Raw genomic sequence first — 19,416 nt, 5'->3', positions numbered from 1 at the left:
AATTTGAAATTGAAGTTTGGGTGATTCGACAAAACATATGATTATTAGAAGCATTTATGTTCATATATAAATATGTTTTATTCATAAAGAAGTGGTGGTAGTCCGATTTACAACGTTTCGGGATAATGTACGGATTTTTTTTGTAAATTATTTTGATTGTGGAAAGTGCAACCAATGACGCCATCGCTCGATTTACTTTGGTGGATGTGGTGTGCATGCGCTCTGGGCAAACTAGGCTGAGGTGGGAAAAAATGTTCGATTCATTCGTTTTGGTTGAGATGAACGGAACAAACCAACATAATCATAATAACGATACGTCGTAAATGAAAATAGCAAAAGGTGAGAAAAAATGTATACTTTGATATGACCATGTCTCTTCGACAGGACAAGGCTACAACCTGTCTACAACCCCAGAGAGTTATTGACAGCTGATCTCTTGCGCCAGCGACAACAACCAACACAAATTATTGAGCAAATATGCTAACTTTTATTATATTGTATTCTGTAGTTGTCTTCCTCATCATATCATTAATTTATTTCCCTCGACCTAGCTCGTTATGCAAACCAAACTATTACTGTAGCTACAGTATATCAGAAGGTACATAGAAGGGCAGCTGCTGTAATCTGTTGGCCTCTATGGATTTAGATGCCATAGGAATCAACAGCCATGTGTGTTCAACCCAACCCTGTCAGTACTACTTATGGTTCCTTTAGTTTAAGGGACAATCTGTTGTATTTCTGATGGTTGTATTTTGGTTCTTGCAGGTATTACTCTGGAGAGTAGACAGCTCTGATCCTGACCATCTTCATCGGGGGGAATCATGAGGCCTCCAACCACTTCCAGGACTGGTGGGTAAGACCTTACCTTTAGACTTTGGCTACATAGTTAACACGCATATTACAAGTTCCACAGATTGACATCTCAAGGCAACTTGCCCATCAGGCAATTCAGGAGCAGTTTTCACTTGCCTGAAAATGTTATTGTGTATCTAATAATAACAGTGTGGTGTTCCATCAGGTTATGCTGCCGTTGTGCGCTACAAAGGAGTAAGGATAGGTGGCTTGCCTGGAATCTTCAAAGGGCATGATTACAGGAAAGGTGAGGTCAAAAAGCTCTAATAGATATATCCTCCTGTCCCTGCAAATGTGTTGCAGCCCAACTTTAACATTGAATCAATGTCCTTTTTTACAGGGCATTACGAGTTCCCTCCATATCCCAGAAACTCTACGCAGTGTTTACCACATCAGGAACATTGATGTCTTCAAACTCAAACAGGTGACTACCACTTACAAGGTTAATATATCATATTATGTCCCCCCCATTGTATCGTATTTGTCATCATGCCTCCCCAATTATGCCACAAGATCCAGATGCCTGTGGATGTCTTCCTGACCCATGACTGGCCTCATGGGATCTACCATTATGGCAGCACGGGGCAGCTACTGAGTAAGAAGAAATTCCTGAGGCAGGAGGTAGAGTCCAACACACTGGGTAGTCCTGTGGCTGCAGGGCTCCTGGCCCATCTGCAGCCTAACTACTGGTTCTCTGCACACCTCCATGGCAAGTTTGCTGCCCTTATGCAGCACCCAGTGAGCTGAACTGACTACGGTTATGTAGAGAGACTGCTGTGGATATTCAGAGATGTGATTCTTTCTGATTAATCAGAATTAAGATTCTGGGATTTTTGCATAATTCCAAACCAATATCTTATTTATCCTGATTGTCATTGTTGTGTTGCTAGGTCACAGAACTGATATTTCCTATGCAGCACTGGTTATATTGCTGCTCTGTTTTTCCCTTTAGGCCAATGGTGATGCTGCTCTCCGCACTACCAAATTCCTCTCACTGGATAAGTGCCTCCCCTACATGGACTTTCTACAGGTGAGAGAGGGTGATGAGAGAGCAGAGAGGGTGATGACACGTGGCATGGATGGTGTGCGATTATGGTCCAGTTTCATAGATCCAGATTAAACCTACTCCTGAATTTATGTAGAATCTGTTCATCTTGGTTTGTGAAACAGCTTGCTTGAAGATCTTGTTTTATGCTAGTACGGGCTATAGGTTTCTTCTATGGTGCATGTCTGAGTTGATGCTGACTTGTAGGGTGTGCATTTTAGATTGTAGAGGTAGCAGACAGGCCAAGCTCATCCCAGGTTCTGGAATATGATCCAGAGTAGCTGGTCATCCCGAAAGCCAAAAGATAACTACTGGAACCCTCCACAGAACAACGGCCTGCACATAAGGTCAAATACTCACGCTGCCTGTATTCCTCTCTCTCTCACACATATGACACACCCTGCTATCTCACTTAAACACCTCTTCTCTCACACACATACACATTTGTAGACTTACAGACCACCCCTCACTTACACACCCACACTTAACTACTTCTGTATGTTGTCCAGGTGGGACATCAGTGCGTCTGAGGCAGCCATGATGGAGGCTGTGGGTGAACTGGGAGGTGAGCTGTCCATCCCAGACAACTTCAGCCTGACTGTGCCAGCCTACGATCCTGCCTGGCCCCCATCCCAGCTACAGCACCAACCCCCAAACCACCCAGCTCTGTGCCACCCAGGGCCTCACAGACATCTATGCCCAGGTCGGGGGATGGGCACAGGAGCCCCAGAGCTGGAGGATGATGATGTCCAGAGTGGGGATGAACCCTATTGACACCTCAGGCCTGTCCAGCTCATACAACCCTGATGAGATTACCATAGAGGAAGAAGAGGGGGAGAAGGAGGGAGGAGAGAAAAGGGGTAGGGGGGCTTGATGCAGTGGTGCCTGAGGGTGAGACGGGGGAAGCAGGAGAGAGACGGGACTCAGGGAGCCTCTGGAGAGCTACCCCCCCAGTCACATGGGTCCTGTCCATGCTTGAGCCCAAATCAGACCCCGCTACTCACTCTGGCCTGTCCCTCAACCTGCCTACTCCCTCTCACTCCTCACCCCTGGAAGGGGAAAGGGAGGGGGAGGAGCCCCATGTCCGGATCCCCAAGTGCACCAGTGGGAAGAAGGGGGGCCACAGCAGTACGGGTAGCAACTCCAGGATCAAACGCAGGAACCAGGTCATCTACACAGCAGTCGACGACAAGAAGAGTGAGGACTAGGGCTGGGACTTGACCCAAGTTCTGGTGGGAACTGTTGTGAAATATACAAGATTCTCATGATGTTTTTATATTGATATTGTCTGTCAATTGTCCTTCTTGATTGCAAACCAACAGAGAGCTGTTTTATTAGGAAAGGGAGAGGGGAGAATCCCATGATGGAAATGTATGTTTTTAAGTCTAATTTATGTTTTTGTAAATAATTACATTTTGGACAAATGTTGATTTCAGACATTTTACTGGGTCGTTTTCTAGTGTGGGTCAACTGCAAAAGGGCTGTTGTAAACAAAACATAAACCAAGTTTATCATGTAAAGAATGCAAGTTGATGTTTTCATGAATCTTGCCCTGGAGGCAGAACTGAGCGATTTCTGCTAGAAGGGCCAACTGCAAAGTCAAAATTAGCTATATTGTACAAATTCATGATAACTCAAACTAGTTTTTTGGTATTCATTTAAGGTTAGGCATTAGGGTTAGCAGTGTGGTTAAGGTTAGGTTTAAAATCAACTTTTGACTTTGTAACTGTGCCAGCTAGTGACCACTCTGCAGAACTGCCTCCAGAACAAGATTCATGATGAAAAATGCTCACCTGTGTAAAGAACATTATTATGTTTGTACACTAATCAGTGTTTCCCAAACTCAGTCCTGAGGCCCTCTGTTGGGTGCACGTAATGTGTTTTGCCCTAGCACTACATAGCTGATTCAAATAATCAAAGCTTGATGACAAGTTGGTTATTTGAATCAGCTGTGTAGTGCTAGGGCAAAAAATCTAAACGTCCCCCCAGGGGGGCCCCAGGACCCAGTTTGGGAAACCCTGCACTAAATAGTCAAATCAATTTTGAACATGAACCTTGTGTATGACATCTTTACTCCTGTAAAAAATGCTGAGATCAGGCCCATGTTCATTTTTATGCAGTGCTTTGTGACTGCCTAAACCAGTGGTTTGTTTTGTTGTTGCAAGCCCCCCCCACAATGAAAAACTATATTTCAAGCTGAACCCATGACAGAGACAAGTGGCACAACTGGACTAAACCATTTGATACAAGCCCTCAGTTCATATTCACTGCACACATGGCGCAATAGCACATCTTTATTGAACAACACTTTACAGAGGAGCTGAGGGGAGTTTGAGTCTTTCCCACATCGTGTGGACTTCATCATTATTACACTAACCTGTGATCATAGAATAAGAGTTCATGAATGAGTGACTCATGGACCTATCAATTAGTCATGATGACAGCCCATGAAACAATTAGCTTTGAAATTAAGTAGAGCTCATCACATAGACTGGTGTCCTTAGTGACTAATTCCAGCGTAATGATATACGTACTCTAGTTAGTAAAATCAACAGTTTCAATCAAATTAGGTGACAAAATATACTGTATTGGACAAGAAGAGCTCCTTACAACTGTACAAAGAGCAGAATTACATTGTGCAGAAAGAGTTAATGGTTACAAGCTCATGTTGAGGTCCAGGGAGATGCTTTACTTTTAATTTTTAGCTGGTATGGCGAACTCTGGAAATTCCTTTGGTCTCTACTGTGTTAAGTGAATCAGCTTTTAGTTTTCTTGCACCTTATTTGTGGAATAATCAACCATCGACGTTTGTTTGCGGGTTATGTCATACCGTATAAAAAAATGACGACAGCTGTGATGGAAACAGGTATTTTCGGTACAATTTTTTAAAATGCAGACAGAATTTGTTCGTTCGACCTGGTGGGATCTTTTTTGTGTCTTAATTAATTATGTGAGAAATGGTGGTGGAAACACCTTTATTCCCAAATATTGATATAATAACCATTATATGGAAGTAAACTTGAAGTCGTGACGATATGGTGTGTTGTCCTCCCACGATTACTCGGGAAACCATGCAGTTTATTAGGCTACAGATGGAATAATATAGGATTAACTTCACAGGGTGGTGAAAGCGCATAGTGATCTTGATGCTCCTTTCCAATAAATATCGAGGGTCTTATTCTGGTGACATGATCGACGCTTGACTGCCGTTTAACAAAAACAATTCTTGCTCCCATCCATAATAATCCCATTATATAATCTACCAGCCCAGCCTACGCATATATTCACATAAATCTGGCACCAATTGGATGGAAACCTAGCTAGTGTGTTTTTCTTTCTGTTTGCATTTTGCTGCGTATATTTTCTGTCATTCTGGGCTCATCTGTAAAAGAGACCTTGGTCTGAGTGTGACCCCCTGATCAAATAAAGGTTAAATAAAAACATACATTTCTGCCTATTGAACACGCCAAAGCAAACCCAAAACAAAGAACACAGGAAGAAAATGGGAGAAGGCACTTCTTGTTTTGTTTTTAAACCCCTCGTAAGCAGCCTTATTCTTCTTAGCTAAGCCTTGGACACCTCCCAAATGGATCCTTCCCTACACCAGACACTCCTGTAGATCTTGGAGAGGTGGAAGCAATATGGCAAAAATAATCCACCTATTTGGCCAGGTTAAGCAACTATCATAATGCATTTACCTTTCTGATCTGTTCAGATCTACGTAAATATGTCTAGGGGTTAAGGGTCAATTCAGAATCCATCAACAGATTGAGTAGCTCTGTCACCAAAGCTTGCCGTCTCACTCCAGTGCTTTGAACAGCCTCAGCTCATTAGTCACGTTAAAAGCGTTTGTTTACAATGTTTTCAATGACATCAACTCTTAAGCAGTAAGAAACAAGACAAATGAGGAACAGCAGAACATATCATGTAGATCATGGCCCTTGCATTCACAACATGACAGGCCAGATACCAGATGCATTGGTTTCCTACCTACAGGACTGCAAGTCTAGAGGGGTTTGCGTAGCCTGGTCCCAGATCTGCTTGTGCTTTCTTGCAAACTCCTATAGTCATTGTTGAGCAGAGGGAGACAGATCTGGGACCAGGCTAGGGTTTGAGATCAATACCAACTATAAGTTATCACTACGAGGGGCAAGGAATTTCTGCTGACGATGTAAACTGACCAGGAGAGACTGTGGCCATGGATATCACCAATTGTGCACTAGACAGTGGATCGATTGTTAGAAACAGTGAAGGCTTCCAGTGAACGTCTAGCCAGACAGACATGGCCTAGAGCATGACTCAGTCCCAACAGCAAATAAATACTGGACTCTGGGTTCTTTAGTGTACATCTACATCTGTGCCTGGAAGAAAGATAAATGAGGAGGAGATGCCTGGATAATACCAGACTGGCACTGGCAGCATGATGTTTCACAACACCGCTGTCTAAGGAGTAATAATTATAATAATATAGCCTAGGGATTCAAATAAATAAAGGGCACCAGAGGAAATAAGGGCATTAGAAGAGGCAATAAACTGTGGTTATCCTCCCTGTCTTTTGGGATTGTGGGTAACCTGTGCCATCTAACATGGGTTACTCTATCTGTAGGGACTGGGGAGTATCTGGAATGGCCCAGGCCAAGGCTTCAGAGTTGGGTTAAGGTTGTCCAGGTTGTCTGGGGCTCATGCCAGAGGAGGGTGATGAGACGGCATTTAATACAGCTCTGCCCCTCTGTGAGGTGCACAAATGGGAATACTACAGGGATGGAGTATGACCTGCATCCCATTCACTCTTTCATTCCCTCATCCTTCAGTCTCCCTTGCTCCATCTCTCCTTTCTTCCCTCTCTGCCACTCAAGAACTGACACTGCAGCGATTGCATAATCAAATGGAACCATGATTGAAATTAAACAAGACAGACAAAACGCAAAACAGCCACGATTAGCGCTCAATACTATACAAAGTATTCACTCTCTCACAGTCTTTTTCCTCCTCATGTCTGTCAGTCTTTGTCCAAAATCTCTCTGGCCTCGGTTGGTGAGGCAAACACTCATAAAAGACAACCGTCCAACTCAAACTCCCTCTTTCTTCCCCTCTTTCTATTTCTCTCAATAGTGGTCTGTCTGTCTGTGGATGGGAGGGAGGGAGGGTGGAGGGGGTGTCCCTCTGCCCGACCCCAGAGGTTTGGAACAGGGATGGCAGGATGGTGGTGAAGCAGTCCTAGTTCCCTCCTCCTCCTCCTCCTCCACAGCAGGATCGGGTGTTGTGGGCTTCAGGATCCTGTAGGTTCACTCCCCTGTGTCGCGCTGCGTGTGTAGGATTCTGGGTGTCCGTTTTGGGCATCTTTTTGGCTGCAGAGATAGTGGAACACACTTTGTTAGAGGCCAGAAATAATGTTTGTTATTATTATTTTGAACTATGCCCTGGAGTTTTTCCTGGTCATGTGATGTGGTCATGGAAAACTTTTTTATTAAGCCAATAGTCGCCCTCTAGATTGTTGGGAAAAGATGGGAGCTCACCAATGGCCAGGAAAAGTTCGTTGACATTCATGGCAGTCTTGGCAGAGGTCTCCATGAAGAGAAGTCCAGTGTCTTCAGAATAGGTCTGGGCCTCCTGTCAGACAGGCAACACATAATGAAAAGGCTATCCATCAGTATTGGGAATCCCCAGTTAGAATTAAAATGTGGTAAAGCATTAGTCATTGTATAGTAAAGGCCTTAACATCTTAAAGAGTCAGTGTTGAGTACAGTACCTCATACTCCACTAGTCTCTTCTCAGCCAGGTCCGCCTTGTTGCCTGCCAGAGCGATGACAATGTTGGGGCTAGCCTGCCTCTGTAGCTCCTTCACCCAGGCTTTAGCCCGCTCAAACGTCTCCTGCAGGAGGGCAAAAGAGACCACAGGAGAGGGACAGAGGGGAGAGGTGAGAAGGAGGAGTCAGATACAGTGCAACATTTAAATAACATGGCTGTGTTCACATGATAGAGAGGGCTAAAGCTTCTATACAGTACAATACATTAATTGTTTACTCTTAAAGTTAGCTCTGAGCATGCATCTTTGTGGTGTGCTGATGACTACCGGCTTGGTGATGTCAAAGACCACGATGGCAGCCTGTGCCCCGCGGTAGTACATGGGAGCCAGACTGTGGTAGCGCTCCTGTCCCGCTGTGTCCCAGATCTCAAACTTCACGGTAGTGTCGTCTAGACACACAGACTGGGCCAGGAACGCAGCTGAGAGAGGGAGAGAGAGAGAGAGGATGAATAACTCATGATGTAAAACTTAGTCCTTTCATCTCAGACAACCCTCCCAACTTGATCCAGGAAATCTGGCACAGTGTGCTTATGCTGCGGTACTCAAGGACAAAAAGGCTCCTCAACAGCTTCTACCCCCAAGCCAAAAGACTGCTGAATAATTAATAAAAAAGACACCAGACAATTTACATTGACCCCCGCCCCCTTTTGTATACTACTGCTACTCGTTGTTTATTATCTATGCATAGTCACATCACCCCCACTTACATGTACAAATTACCTCAACTAACCTGTACCTCCGCACACTGACTTGGTACTGGTGCCCCCAGTATATAGCCTCGTTATTGTTATTGTGTTGCTTTTGATGACTTTTTACTTTAGTCTACTTGGTAAATATTTTCTTAACTCTTCTTGAACTGCACTGTTTGTTAAGGGCCTGTAAGTAAGCATTTCACGGAAAGGTCTACACTTGTTGTATTCGGCGCATGTGACAAATAAAGTTTGATTTGAACAGAGTTTCCCAGCCGTGATATGGGGCCAACAGTGTGCCCGTCAACTTCTCCCCTCCCCTTATTCCCCATCCCCCATCACCTCCGATGGTGGTCTCCTGGAACTCATCAAACTGTCCCTTGACGAAGCGCAGAACTAGGCTGGACTTTCCCACTGCCATGTCTCCCAGTAGGACCAGTTTAAACTGGCATATCTTGGTCTGGGGCAGCGTGCCATTGGGCCGGCCACTCCCTCTGGTAGCCATGGTGACGGTGGAGGGTGGGGCCTCCCAGTGATGGGAGCTTAGACTACAGGGATCTCTAGGATGTGAAGTCTTGCTCTACCTCTCCTCTCTTTCTGTCTGCAGATGAGAGAGAATGACAATAGGGGGAACTGTTATGTAAAGCATTACTGGTAATGGAAAAAGGAAAGAGTGGCTCACATGACAGCAGGTGTCATTCAGTCTGGACAGGTGGGTAATTGTTTCATCTGTATGACTAGATTATTACATGATCTGCAATAAAGCCCATCCACACATCTAGGGTGACTGACATAAAACACAGGCTGAGGAGGTGCGCTAGCCTGCATTATAGATCGCCGTAGGAATCATGGAATGGTCCAAACAAGTGGAGGTGTCAACCATTCCAGGTACAATTGATAGGACAAAATGGTTATGTCTGACATTCGCACCAATGATGTGTGTTGATCTCCCACTCCCCACTGTCACATGTATCCAAGCGCTGTCATTTCAACGTTTGTTTCATTATGGTTATAAATAATGTACGACTTGTCGACTGCATGAACTTTACAAAAATCATGTGCTCAAAGGTCATACAGTTTTTTGATGAAGTCGCCACAGTTGCTTCTCACCCACTACACCATGCAGCATCACCTGCCTTGTGGAAGGCACTATTTGTCAACCAATCATTAGGGTGTTTTTGTTTCACCCACGCAAACGTGGCCGAATGTGACTGAAACAGGAACCAACTTTGAGGATTCTAAAGCTACAGGGGATACAAATTAAAAGTGATATTTGCGACCACTCTAACCAATGAATTGTACACGCGTTATATTTCCAGTTTGTGAATGCGTGATATGGAGGTATAGAAGTTTCTTTAGACATTTATACATAAACACTTTTATAAACAATAGCAGCTATGTTGACTCTGCCATGTTGATCTGAGCCTTAATGTTGTAATACCACTACATTGTCCGACTTTCGGCTGTCATCTCCCCCGACTTCACTCGCCCACTTTCGTCTACTGTCGGCTTCATGAGGCTAAGTCCTCGAACACACCCATTGTCATATCAGGGGAATGACTGTGCTTTCACCACCAGAGATCAAACCACGTATGTGGCTTTGCCATTGTTAATTACCTGCTACGCATTTAGCTTTATTTTTTATTTTACATTGGAGAATAGGAGTTATGCAGGTATTGTCCGTTTTATCTTACAATTGGTGCGTCTCCGTAGAGAATGGACTCCGTTGTAGCCAAGTCATTTTGATGCGGATGAGTCAATTCGGCCCCAGCTCTGGTTCGACGCCCTTCTCTTTTAGCCTTGCGGATACACGTCCCATGTAGCCTACACACGGGGAGTAGAAAAACATCAATACATACCAGTGACAGTATCGGCGCTGTCTCTAAAACGATCTAAGATCCCAGTCTTGAGTCTTGACTGTTGACAATTTATCTACTGGTAAAAGGACTGTTAACGCTTCCTGCAAATTCGCGCAGTCGCAGTCAGTGCCGCATTCTCGATTTTCTTAAACGGATAGATAACGGCATTCTTCCACGTTTTAGTTCACGTCAGGTGCAAAGGTGCCCACTCTCCCCAAAATTCCCCAACATATTTCATTGAGTAAAATAGAACAACAACATTTCTAATGCCAAAAGGTCGTAATCAAAAATATTCCCCAGTAAGAGGGAGAGCGTTTGATTTGCCTGCTTGGGGGCAATGTTCCTTTATTGGCATGAGAAACATGTTTACATTGCCAAAGCAAATGAAATAGATAATAAACAAAAGTAAAATAAAAAATACAAAAGGGAAAATAAATAAACATAAATACCAAAGGGAAAATAAATAAACATAAATACCACATCTTCACTAACAAACCGCCCAAGAAGGCGGAAGTCTGTCAGCAAGACACACACACACACACACACACACACACACACACACACACACACACACACACACACACACACACACACACACACACACACACACACACACACACACACACACACACACGCACACACACCTGGACCAAACTAAAGTCCATCAGAAACACATCCCCTCTGACCCTCTGATACACCAAGCCCTAGGTAAAAGTCTCCTCTTCTCTGCCTTCTCTCATTCCCTTCTCACATTATTTCTCTAAATGCACAATAGGTGATGAGATCGTGACCCTGTAGGTCACACTTCAGTCTATAGCAGCATTCCAAACCAGTTCATTACCTCTGATCCTGTGATGTCACTGGTATTCATTCACAATGTACTGTATAGAGTATAATATGTCGTTTTATGTCAGAGTTGGTGTGTATTCTCCTCATACCGAGGGATCTGTCTGTGAATGTGCTTTTGTTCCAGCCCAGCACTAGCACACCTGATTCAACATAACCTCTCATCAAGACATTGACAAGCTGTATAAGGTGTGTTAATGTTGATACAGTATGTAACTTACAACGCTTGAGGTCTAAGGCACTGCATCTCAGTGCTTGAGGCATCACCACAGACACTCTGGTCCGAATCCAGGCTGTATCATAACTGGCTGTGATTGTGAGGCCCTCAGGGCGGTGCACAATTGGCCCAGCGTCCTCCAGGTTTGGAGGTCGTCATTGTAAATAAGAATTTGTTCTTAACTGACTTGCCTAGTTACATTTAAAAAAAAATATATATATATATAGCTCTCCAGGACCAGGGTTGGCCAGGGCTTGGGAAGTGTGTGGGAGGTCTGGGTTAAAACAAGTGTGTCTCTCTTTTCAAGCTTTGTGACTGTTTGAATCAGTGAAAGTGAGGGGGCGGCTTATAATAATGGCTGGAATGGAGCAAATGGAATGGCATCAAGCACATGGAAACCATGTGTTGGATGTGTCTGATACCGTTCCACCAATTCCGCTCCAGCTATTACTCCAAGCACGTCCTCCACAATTAAGATGCCACCAACCTCCTGTGGTTTGTATGTATTATGCTCCTCTGACCCATTGCACTTTGACTAGATAAACTTAAGAGACACCAGACTGCAAGTCATGACGTCATCATAGGAAAAGGGAACAGCAATGGTAGTCTATTTGTCTCCCCTGTTCTCTGCCTCTCCTTCTCTTCCTCTCCTTCTCTTCCTCTCCTTCTCTTCCTCTCCTTCTCTTCCTCTCCTTCTCTTCCTCTCCTTCTCTTCCTCCCTCTCTCCGTTTAAGAGAGGATACTGATCCAAACACAATGAAACTGAAGCGTCTGCGTGAACTAAAAGAATGACTTTTTTTTAAAAAGTTTGATGTGATTTTACTGAAGCAATAAAGTTGACTGAGACCTTGGGTGTCTTGAAAAATGCTTAAAATAAAATGTATAATTTATTATTGTGTTTGTTGTTTGTTTCTGATGACACTGGTGAGGTCTGTGTGCATGAAGGCTAGTAAATGTACCATGCTGGGTAGGTGAGTGCATTTTTCTGCTCTCTGCTCCACCACAAATCTCAAAATGGACTATTCATAACTAATGCTTTTACCAGTGTTTATATATACAGTGTTTATATACAGTGGAGATCAGTGGTGTAGTTTACCCACCTTTTTTTATTTTTTGAGAAAGTATTTTAACATATTTTTAAAGTATTTTAAGTATAGGGAGATTTACTTTATTCACCACGGACAGCATAGTTTACCACTACATCAATGGTAGAGATCATGTTTTAAGATTGTGAGGGTTCTAGCTGAGGATATGTTCATACACAACACGCTTGTCTCTCTCTTTAGATATGGTATCTTAGTAACTTTCTCTCTCTCCAGTGCCCTCATTTATCAACCGGGTGTATATTTCTTACTAAATTCTGCCATATGTGGAGATTCAAGGATTTGTGTGCACCAGAAATGATTAGGATTTAACAAACTGTCGCACACAATATATAGGCATGCTTTTATTGATAAATCAGAGCCATGTTATATTTGTGCGCTACACCCCAACTTGGAAAATACCCTCCATTTACCTTTTATGGGAACAAAAACACCCTCATTTGCTGTATGATTTGGAAATGTTGGAACTTGGCCATGTCCGTTTCTTAGAGAAGCAGAATATCAGATTTTAACACATTTCTGTAGAGTTGAGGGCAGAATGTTTTAATCTGTTGCAGTGACTGGGGCGGCAGGTAGCCTAGTGGTTAGAGTGTTGGGCCAGTAACCTGAAGGTTGCTGGATTGATTCCTCGAGCTGACAAGGTAAATATCTGTCATTCTGCCCCTGAGCAAGGCAGTTAACCCACTGTTCCCCGGGTGCTTCTTACCAACGGCAAATGCAACTGTTTTATTATTAGGCCTACGTTTTAATTATGACTTTGTGGCTGTGGAAGCTAGTGACGACCAACACTGAAGTCACCCCATTGAAGTTGAAATGCAAAATGGTTAAGGTAAGGGTAAAGATTAAGGTTAGTTAAGGGTTATGGTTAAGGTCAGGGTTAGGGTTAGGGAGAAGCGCTGGTCAAATGTCCTCTCAGAGCATGCAGCCCATTTGAAATGTAAACTCCCCCCTCACCATTGGGGCAACCAATCACATAATTTCTGCCTTGGGGCAGATCTGCCTCCAGAACAAAATGAATGAATAAAAACGCTAACCTGCCTCTGGCGGGGTTGGTGGTGTTCGAACAGGACTTCCTGGCGCAAAGCTGCTCTTATCAATAACAAAGCTGAATAGTGGCTGGATACCCTTTCATCCTAACCCACAGGTACACTATGTATTACACTACACACAAATAAACACATGCATGCATGCATGAAGACACACACACAGTGTGAACACTATGCCGAGTGCTGGCCTGTGATACATCGAACAACTGCGTGTGTATCCAGACCCTGTTTACGTTCATGGTGGTCAGTACCATCTGCTAGGGGTGAATGTGAGAGAGAAGCCCCAAGTGGAAGAGTCTCTTAGTGGGGCTGATCTAGAGTTCCCCTACCCTGCTATTGTCTGAAGTGGTGCTCACCTACATGGAGACACAATGTGAGAATGGAGTGGAATGTGTTTGTGTGCGTGTGCATGCGTGTGCATGCTTTTGTTTGTTGGTTTGTTTATGTGTGTCTGTGTGTAAGGGTGGTGGATACCTGGTATCCATGTTAGAATTAAGTGTAATTGTACTTATTCTCTTGACCCTGGTCGGATGCTGTTATTGGCTGGGCTGCGAGGCTCCTCCCCAAGTTGCCATTTGTGATGTACGAATAGATCAGCCCCCACAACCCCTTTGGTCGAGTCATGTACGACCACTTCCTGAAGCTCAGCTCCACCTTGCACTCGCTCAGACACTACCCAGACAGGACTGCACAGGTTCCTGAACAGGGCAAGTATGGTTGACTGAAAGCTTCTGCTGCTACCTAAAGCAGCCATATAAATGTACTCGACCTCTGTTGAATAAGTGTTGTTAAGTGTGTGGGCTGAGTGTTGTCTACATGGTTGGGAACAGTGTCTGGATATGAATAAGTTCTACCTGGGTCTGATACCACAGAAGGAGACACGCGGAGTAGTGCTGCTCAGTGGGGGCTCAGGCTAGGGGGGTAGAGAGGATACTACAGCCAGGGTCCTCATCAGAGCCACGGGTGGCTGGAGATGTGTCTGTGTGAAATCATCCAATGACTGGGGTTAGAGGGTTCAATGGATTTGGTCAATGGTACTATTAGGGCATTGAGTTTTCCAACAAAAACTGTGTTTTGTTCTGACCAGGAAATATTCTGGGTTCTAGATATAGGCTATAGAACCCGGAGTTGTTCCTGGTCAGGTTCTGTTCTCCTCCCAGGTGTCATACTGTATCACACAGTAACATCTGTTCCTGGTCAGGTTCTGTTCTCCTCCCAGGTGTCATACTGTATCACACAGTAACATCTGTTCCTGGTCAGGTTCTGTTCTCCTCCCAGGTGTCATACTGTATCACACAGTAACATCTGTTCCTGGTCAGGTTCTGTTCTCCTCCCAGGTGTCATACTGTATCACACAGTAACATCTGTTCCTGGTCAGGCTCTGTTCTCCTCCCAGGTGTCATACTGTATCACACAGTAACATCTGTTCCTGGTCAGGTTCTGTTCTCCTCCCAGGTGTCATACTGTATCACACAGTAACATCTGTTCCTGGTCAGGTTCTGTTCTCCTCCCAGGTGTCATACTGTATCACACAGTAACATCTGTTCCTGGTCAGGTTCTGTTCTCCTCCCAGGTGTCATACTGTATCACACAGTAACATCTGTTCCTGGTCAGGTTCTGTTCTCCTCCCAGGTGTCATACTGTATCACACAGTAACATCTGTTCCTGGTCAGGTTCTGTTCTCCTCCCAGGTGTCATACTGTATCACACAGTAACATCTGTTCCTGGTCAGGTTCTGTTCTCCTCCCAGGTGTCATACTGTATCACACAGTAACATCTGTTCCTGGTCAGGTTCTGTTCTCCTCCCAGGTGTCATACTGTATCACACAGTAACATCTGTTCCTGGTCAGGTTCTGTTCTCCTCCCAGGTGTCATACTGTATCACACAGTAACATCTGTTCCTGGTCAGGTTCTGTTCTCCTCCCAGGTGTCATACTGTATCACACAGTAACATCTGTTCCTGGTCAGGTTCTGTTCTCCTCCCAGGTGTCATACTGTATCACACAGTAACATCTGTTCCTGGTCAGGTTCTGTTCTCCTCCCAGGTGTCATACTGTATCACACAGTAACATCTGTTCCTGGTCAGGTTCTGTTCTCCTCCCAGGTGTCATACTGTATCACACAGTAACATCTGTTCCTGGTCAGGTTCTGTTCTCCTCCCAGGTGTCATACTGTATCACACAGTAACATCTGTTCCTGGTCAGGCTCTGTTCTCCTCCCAGGTGTCATACTGTATCACACAGTAACATCTGTTCCTGGTCAGGTTCTGTTCTCCTCCCAGGTGTCATACTGTATCACACAGTAACATCTGTTCCTGGTCAGTTCTGTTCTCCTCCCAGGTGTCATACTGTATCACACAGTAACATCTGTTCCTGGTCCTGTTCTCCTCCCAGGTGTCATACTGTATCACACAGTAACATCTGTTCCTGGTCAGGTTCTGTTCTCCTCCCAGGTGTCATACTGTATCACACAGTAACATCTGTTCCTGGTCAGGTTCTGTTCTCCTCCCAGGTGTCATACTGTATCACACAGTAACATCTGTTCCTGGTCAGGTTCTGTTCTCCTCCCAGGTGTCATACTGTATCACACAGTAACATCTGTTCCTGGTCAGGTTCTGTTCTCCTCCCAGGTGTCATACTGTATCACACAGTAACATCTGTTCCTGGTCAGGTTCTGTTCTCCTCCCAGGTGTCATACTGTATCACACAGTAACATCTGTTCCTGGTCAGGTTCTGTTCTCCTCCCAGGTGTCATACTGTATCACACAGTAACATCTGTTCCTGGTCAGGTTCTGTTCTCCTCCCAGGTGTCATACTGTATCACACAGTAACATCTGTTCCTGGTCAGGTTCTGTTCTCCTCCCAGGTGTCATACTGTATCACACAGTAACATCTGTTCCTGGTCAGGTTCTGTTCTCCTCCCAGGTGTCATACTGTATCACACAGTAACATCTGTTCCTGGTCAGGTTCTGTTCTCCTCCCAGGTGTCATACTGTATCACACAGTAACATCTGTTCCTGGTCAGGTTCTGTTCTCCTCCCAGGTGTCATACTGTATCACACAGTAACATCTGTTCCTGGTCAGGTTCTGTTCTCCTCCCAGGTGTCATACTGTATCACACAGTAACATCTGTTCCTGGTCAGGTTCTGTTCTCCTCCCAGGTGTCATACTGTATCACACAGTAACATCTGTTCCTGGTCAGGCTCTGTTCTCCTCCCAGGTGTCATACTGTATCACACAGTAACATCTGTTCCTGGTCAGGTTCTGTTCTCCTCCCAGGTGTCATACTGTATCACACAGTAACATCTGTTCCTGGTCAGGTTCTGTCTCCTCCCAGGTGTCATACTGTATCACACAGTAACATCTGTTCCTGGTCAGGTTCTGTTCTCCTCCCAGGTGTCATACTGTATCACACAGTAACATCTGTTCCTGGTCAGGTTCTGTTCTCCTCCCAGGTGTCATACTGTATCACACAGTAACATCTGTTCCTGGTCAGGTTCTGTTCAGGTGTCATACTGTATCACACAGTAACATCTGTTCCTGGTCAGGTTCTGTTCTCCTCCCAGGTGTCATACTGTATCACACAGTAACATCTGTTCCTGGTCAGGTTCTGTTCTCCTCCCAGGTGTCATACTGTATCACACAGTAACATCTGTTCCTGGTCAGGTTCTGTTCTCCTCCCAGGTGTCATACTGTATCACACAGTAACACCTGTGGCTGGGTGGGGAGCTGTGTTTGGTGGCCGCTCCTCCCCACTCAACCCAATCAGAACCCTCCTCAGAGTGACCGATGACAATGTAACCTGCCTGACCCCGTTGCCCCTGATGGCCAGGCATCAGTGAGGCTATCCTTGAAAAAAAATGACGTGTAGTGGCAACCCGCCTCAACCAAGATGGAGGCACACTCTGACCATGGGTGAGTACTCTTAAACACGGATCTTAAAGGTCCAATGCAGCCATTTGTATCTCAATATCAAATCACTTCTGGGTAACCTTACTGTGACTGTTTTCAGTTAAAATGGTCAACAAAAATAGTTCCTTAGCAAAGAGCAATTTCTCAAGAAAGAATTTTGCTAGGAGTGGCCTGAGTGGGGAGGAGAAAACAGAAAACTTGCGATTATTGGCAGAGAGGTTTGGAACTCTCTTTCTTATTGGTCTATCAACCAATTTCGCCAGGCAGGCCAAAACGCCATTCCACTAAACAGGCTGAAATTTCAGGCAGTCTTTTCAAACAGCTCTTACACTAAAAGGGCATTACCCACTGGGCACAGACGTCAATTCAATGTCTATTCCACATTGGTTCAACATCATTTCATTGAAATGACGTGGAAACAACGTTGATTCAACCAATGTGTGTTATTCTGACCTCATAGTGTGGATATATATATATAATAACACAGAAAATCGTGTTTTTATCTGCACTGAGCCTTTAAGTCAGTTTTCAGCAGGAATCATGCCTCAACAGCCTTCTCCGATCTCTTCCTCAGAGGTCAGAACTTCCTGTTCGTGTTTGGAGGCAGAGGCAGGACTTTTGATGCCCACTTCCTTTGTCTTGATGGCCAGTGTTGGACTGAGGTGTTTTTAAAACTTTGCTGTTCATTATATTCTAACCTCCTGCATTATCCAGCTGCGGGGAACATAGCCCGCCAACAACAAATAAATACAATACCCACAGAACTTTGACTATGTGTTTTTGCAGATTCCTATAGAGGGCTGAGCCTCGCTTCTCCCATTCAGTCTGTCCATATGAAGGAGGGGCAGTGATCTGTGGAGGTGATCTGTGGAGGTGATCTGTGGGGGGTTGGGTAAGAGAAAGTGTTCTACTGAGGGATACAGTCTTACTAAGGCCCACCACCACAGGCTTCTGCTGGGAGGGACTACACCTCCAACCCCCTCTAGTGTCCAGATGTGGAGCTTCAACAACTCAGATACAGGAAAACAGTCTAGTGGCTGACGTTTTCCATATTGTTTAACATTGAGTAAGTTAATGGATAGTTGTTACAGACAATGTAGTCTTCCTCTAAATGTGCCCAGGATATTGTGCTGCTAAGTCAAAGGGTTGTTCAAACACGGGCACCATCCTATGCAGATCTGACCAAAAGGGGCAGTGTGGAGCTCAGCCTGGACGCTGAGTACCGTAGGCTTTGACCAGTTATATTACATCCATATATTCACTATAGTGCACACAAGGTCACAGACAACACAAACAAAATGGATTCAATGTACACACACACTGTACATTGAATACATTAAATACAAATTAAAAATGGATTCACTGAGTGCCAAATGTCATCTCTCTCTGCCCTACCCTTCTAGTCTGCTGTACCCTGGCCTCTCATGCTCGGCACTCCTTCTGCTCGGCTCTCCTTCTGCTCGGCACTCCTTCTGCTCGGCACTCCTTCTGCTCGGCTCTCCTTCTGCTCGGCTCTCCTTCTGCTCGGCACTCCTTTTGCTCGGCACTCCTTCTGCTCGGCTCTCCTTCTGCTCGGCTCTCCTTCTGCTCGGCACTCCTTCTGCTCGGCTCTCCTTCTGCTCGGCGCTCCTTCTGCTCGGCTCTCCTTCTGCTCGGCTCTCCTTCTGCTCGGCACTCCTTCTGCTCGGCTCTCCTTCTGCTCGGCTCTCCTTCTGCTCGGCACTCCTCCTGCTCGGCTCTCCTTCTGCTCGGCTCTCCTTCTGCTCGGCTCTCCTTCTGCTCGGCTCTCCTTCTGCTCGGCTCTCCTGGGCGACTCTGACCAGTCGACAACGATGGCTCTGATTGGTGGGGAAGGAAACTGCTTCTCTGTTGTGACTCATCACAACCCTCACCCCATCACTGTAGACCTGAAACCTGTTCTATAGCTATGAGACATGGTCGCTAGAAGAATTCTTTGTGAGGACATTTTTGTAAAGTAACGACTTGGTAATGGAAAGCTGGGTAAAGCCGGCACTGGAGCTGTTATGCATCATTAAGATATC

The 19,416-nt window shown here is 45.0% G+C and overlaps 2 protein-coding genes and 1 pseudogene across 3 annotated transcripts; 2 read left to right on the top strand and 1 right to left on the bottom strand.

The window, feature by feature from the left end:
- Positions 1 to 91: 91 nt before the first annotated feature.
- Positions 92 to 4,933, top strand: LOC118366955 (lariat debranching enzyme-like; annotated as a pseudogene).
- Positions 4,934 to 10,406, bottom strand: LOC118366954 (ras-related protein Rab-5B). Of its 2 annotated transcripts, none has more exons than XM_035749820.2 (6): positions 10,252 to 10,406; positions 8,735 to 8,993; positions 7,971 to 8,122; positions 7,647 to 7,769; positions 7,414 to 7,507; positions 4,934 to 7,245 (listed from the first exon to the last, which is right to left on the bottom strand). In XM_035749820.2, exons 2-6 carry the CDS (start codon positions 8,895 to 8,897, stop codon positions 7,115 to 7,117), a joined length of 663 nt encoding a protein of 220 aa, XP_035605713.1. In that variant the 5' UTR covers positions 8,898 to 8,993; positions 10,252 to 10,406; the 3' UTR covers positions 4,934 to 7,114. The 2 variants fall into 2 exon arrangements, with proteins under 2 accessions (XP_035605713.1, XP_035605714.1); XM_035749821.2 differs by lacking the exon at positions 10,252 to 10,406 and adding an exon at positions 10,087 to 10,238.
- lcmt2 (leucine carboxyl methyltransferase 2) lies at positions 9,241 to 19,299 on the top strand. Its single transcript, XM_052492644.1, is given in 7 exon segments — positions 9,241 to 9,280; positions 13,686 to 13,782; positions 13,784 to 13,836; positions 13,961 to 14,157; positions 14,270 to 14,426; positions 17,147 to 17,259; positions 19,198 to 19,299. Coding segments are annotated over 7 exon segments (759 nt in total).
- Positions 19,300 to 19,416: the final 117 nt, after the last annotated feature.

Source organism: Oncorhynchus keta, chromosome 34, assembly GCF_023373465.1.
Source record: "Oncorhynchus keta strain PuntledgeMale-10-30-2019 chromosome 34, Oket_V2, whole genome shotgun sequence".
Classification (NCBI taxonomy): Eukaryota; Metazoa; Chordata; class Actinopteri; order Salmoniformes; family Salmonidae; genus Oncorhynchus; species Oncorhynchus keta.
Note: the sequence above shows the minus strand (reverse complement) of the source record. Positions and strands in the feature narration are given on the sequence as shown.

Coding starts and splice junctions, on each gene's coding strand:
- LOC118366954 (XM_035749820.2), bottom strand. CDS start 8,897: ATGGCTACCAGAGGGAGTGGCCGGCCCAATGGCACGCTGCCCCAGACC. Junction 7,508..7,646: donor AGAGACTAGTGGAGTATGAG/GTACTGTACTCA, acceptor CCTGTCTGACAG/GAGGCCCAGACCTATTCTGA. Junction 7,246..7,413: donor CGAACTTTTCCTGGCCATTG/GTGAGCTCCCAT, acceptor CTATCTCTGCAG/CCAAAAAGATGCCCAAAACG.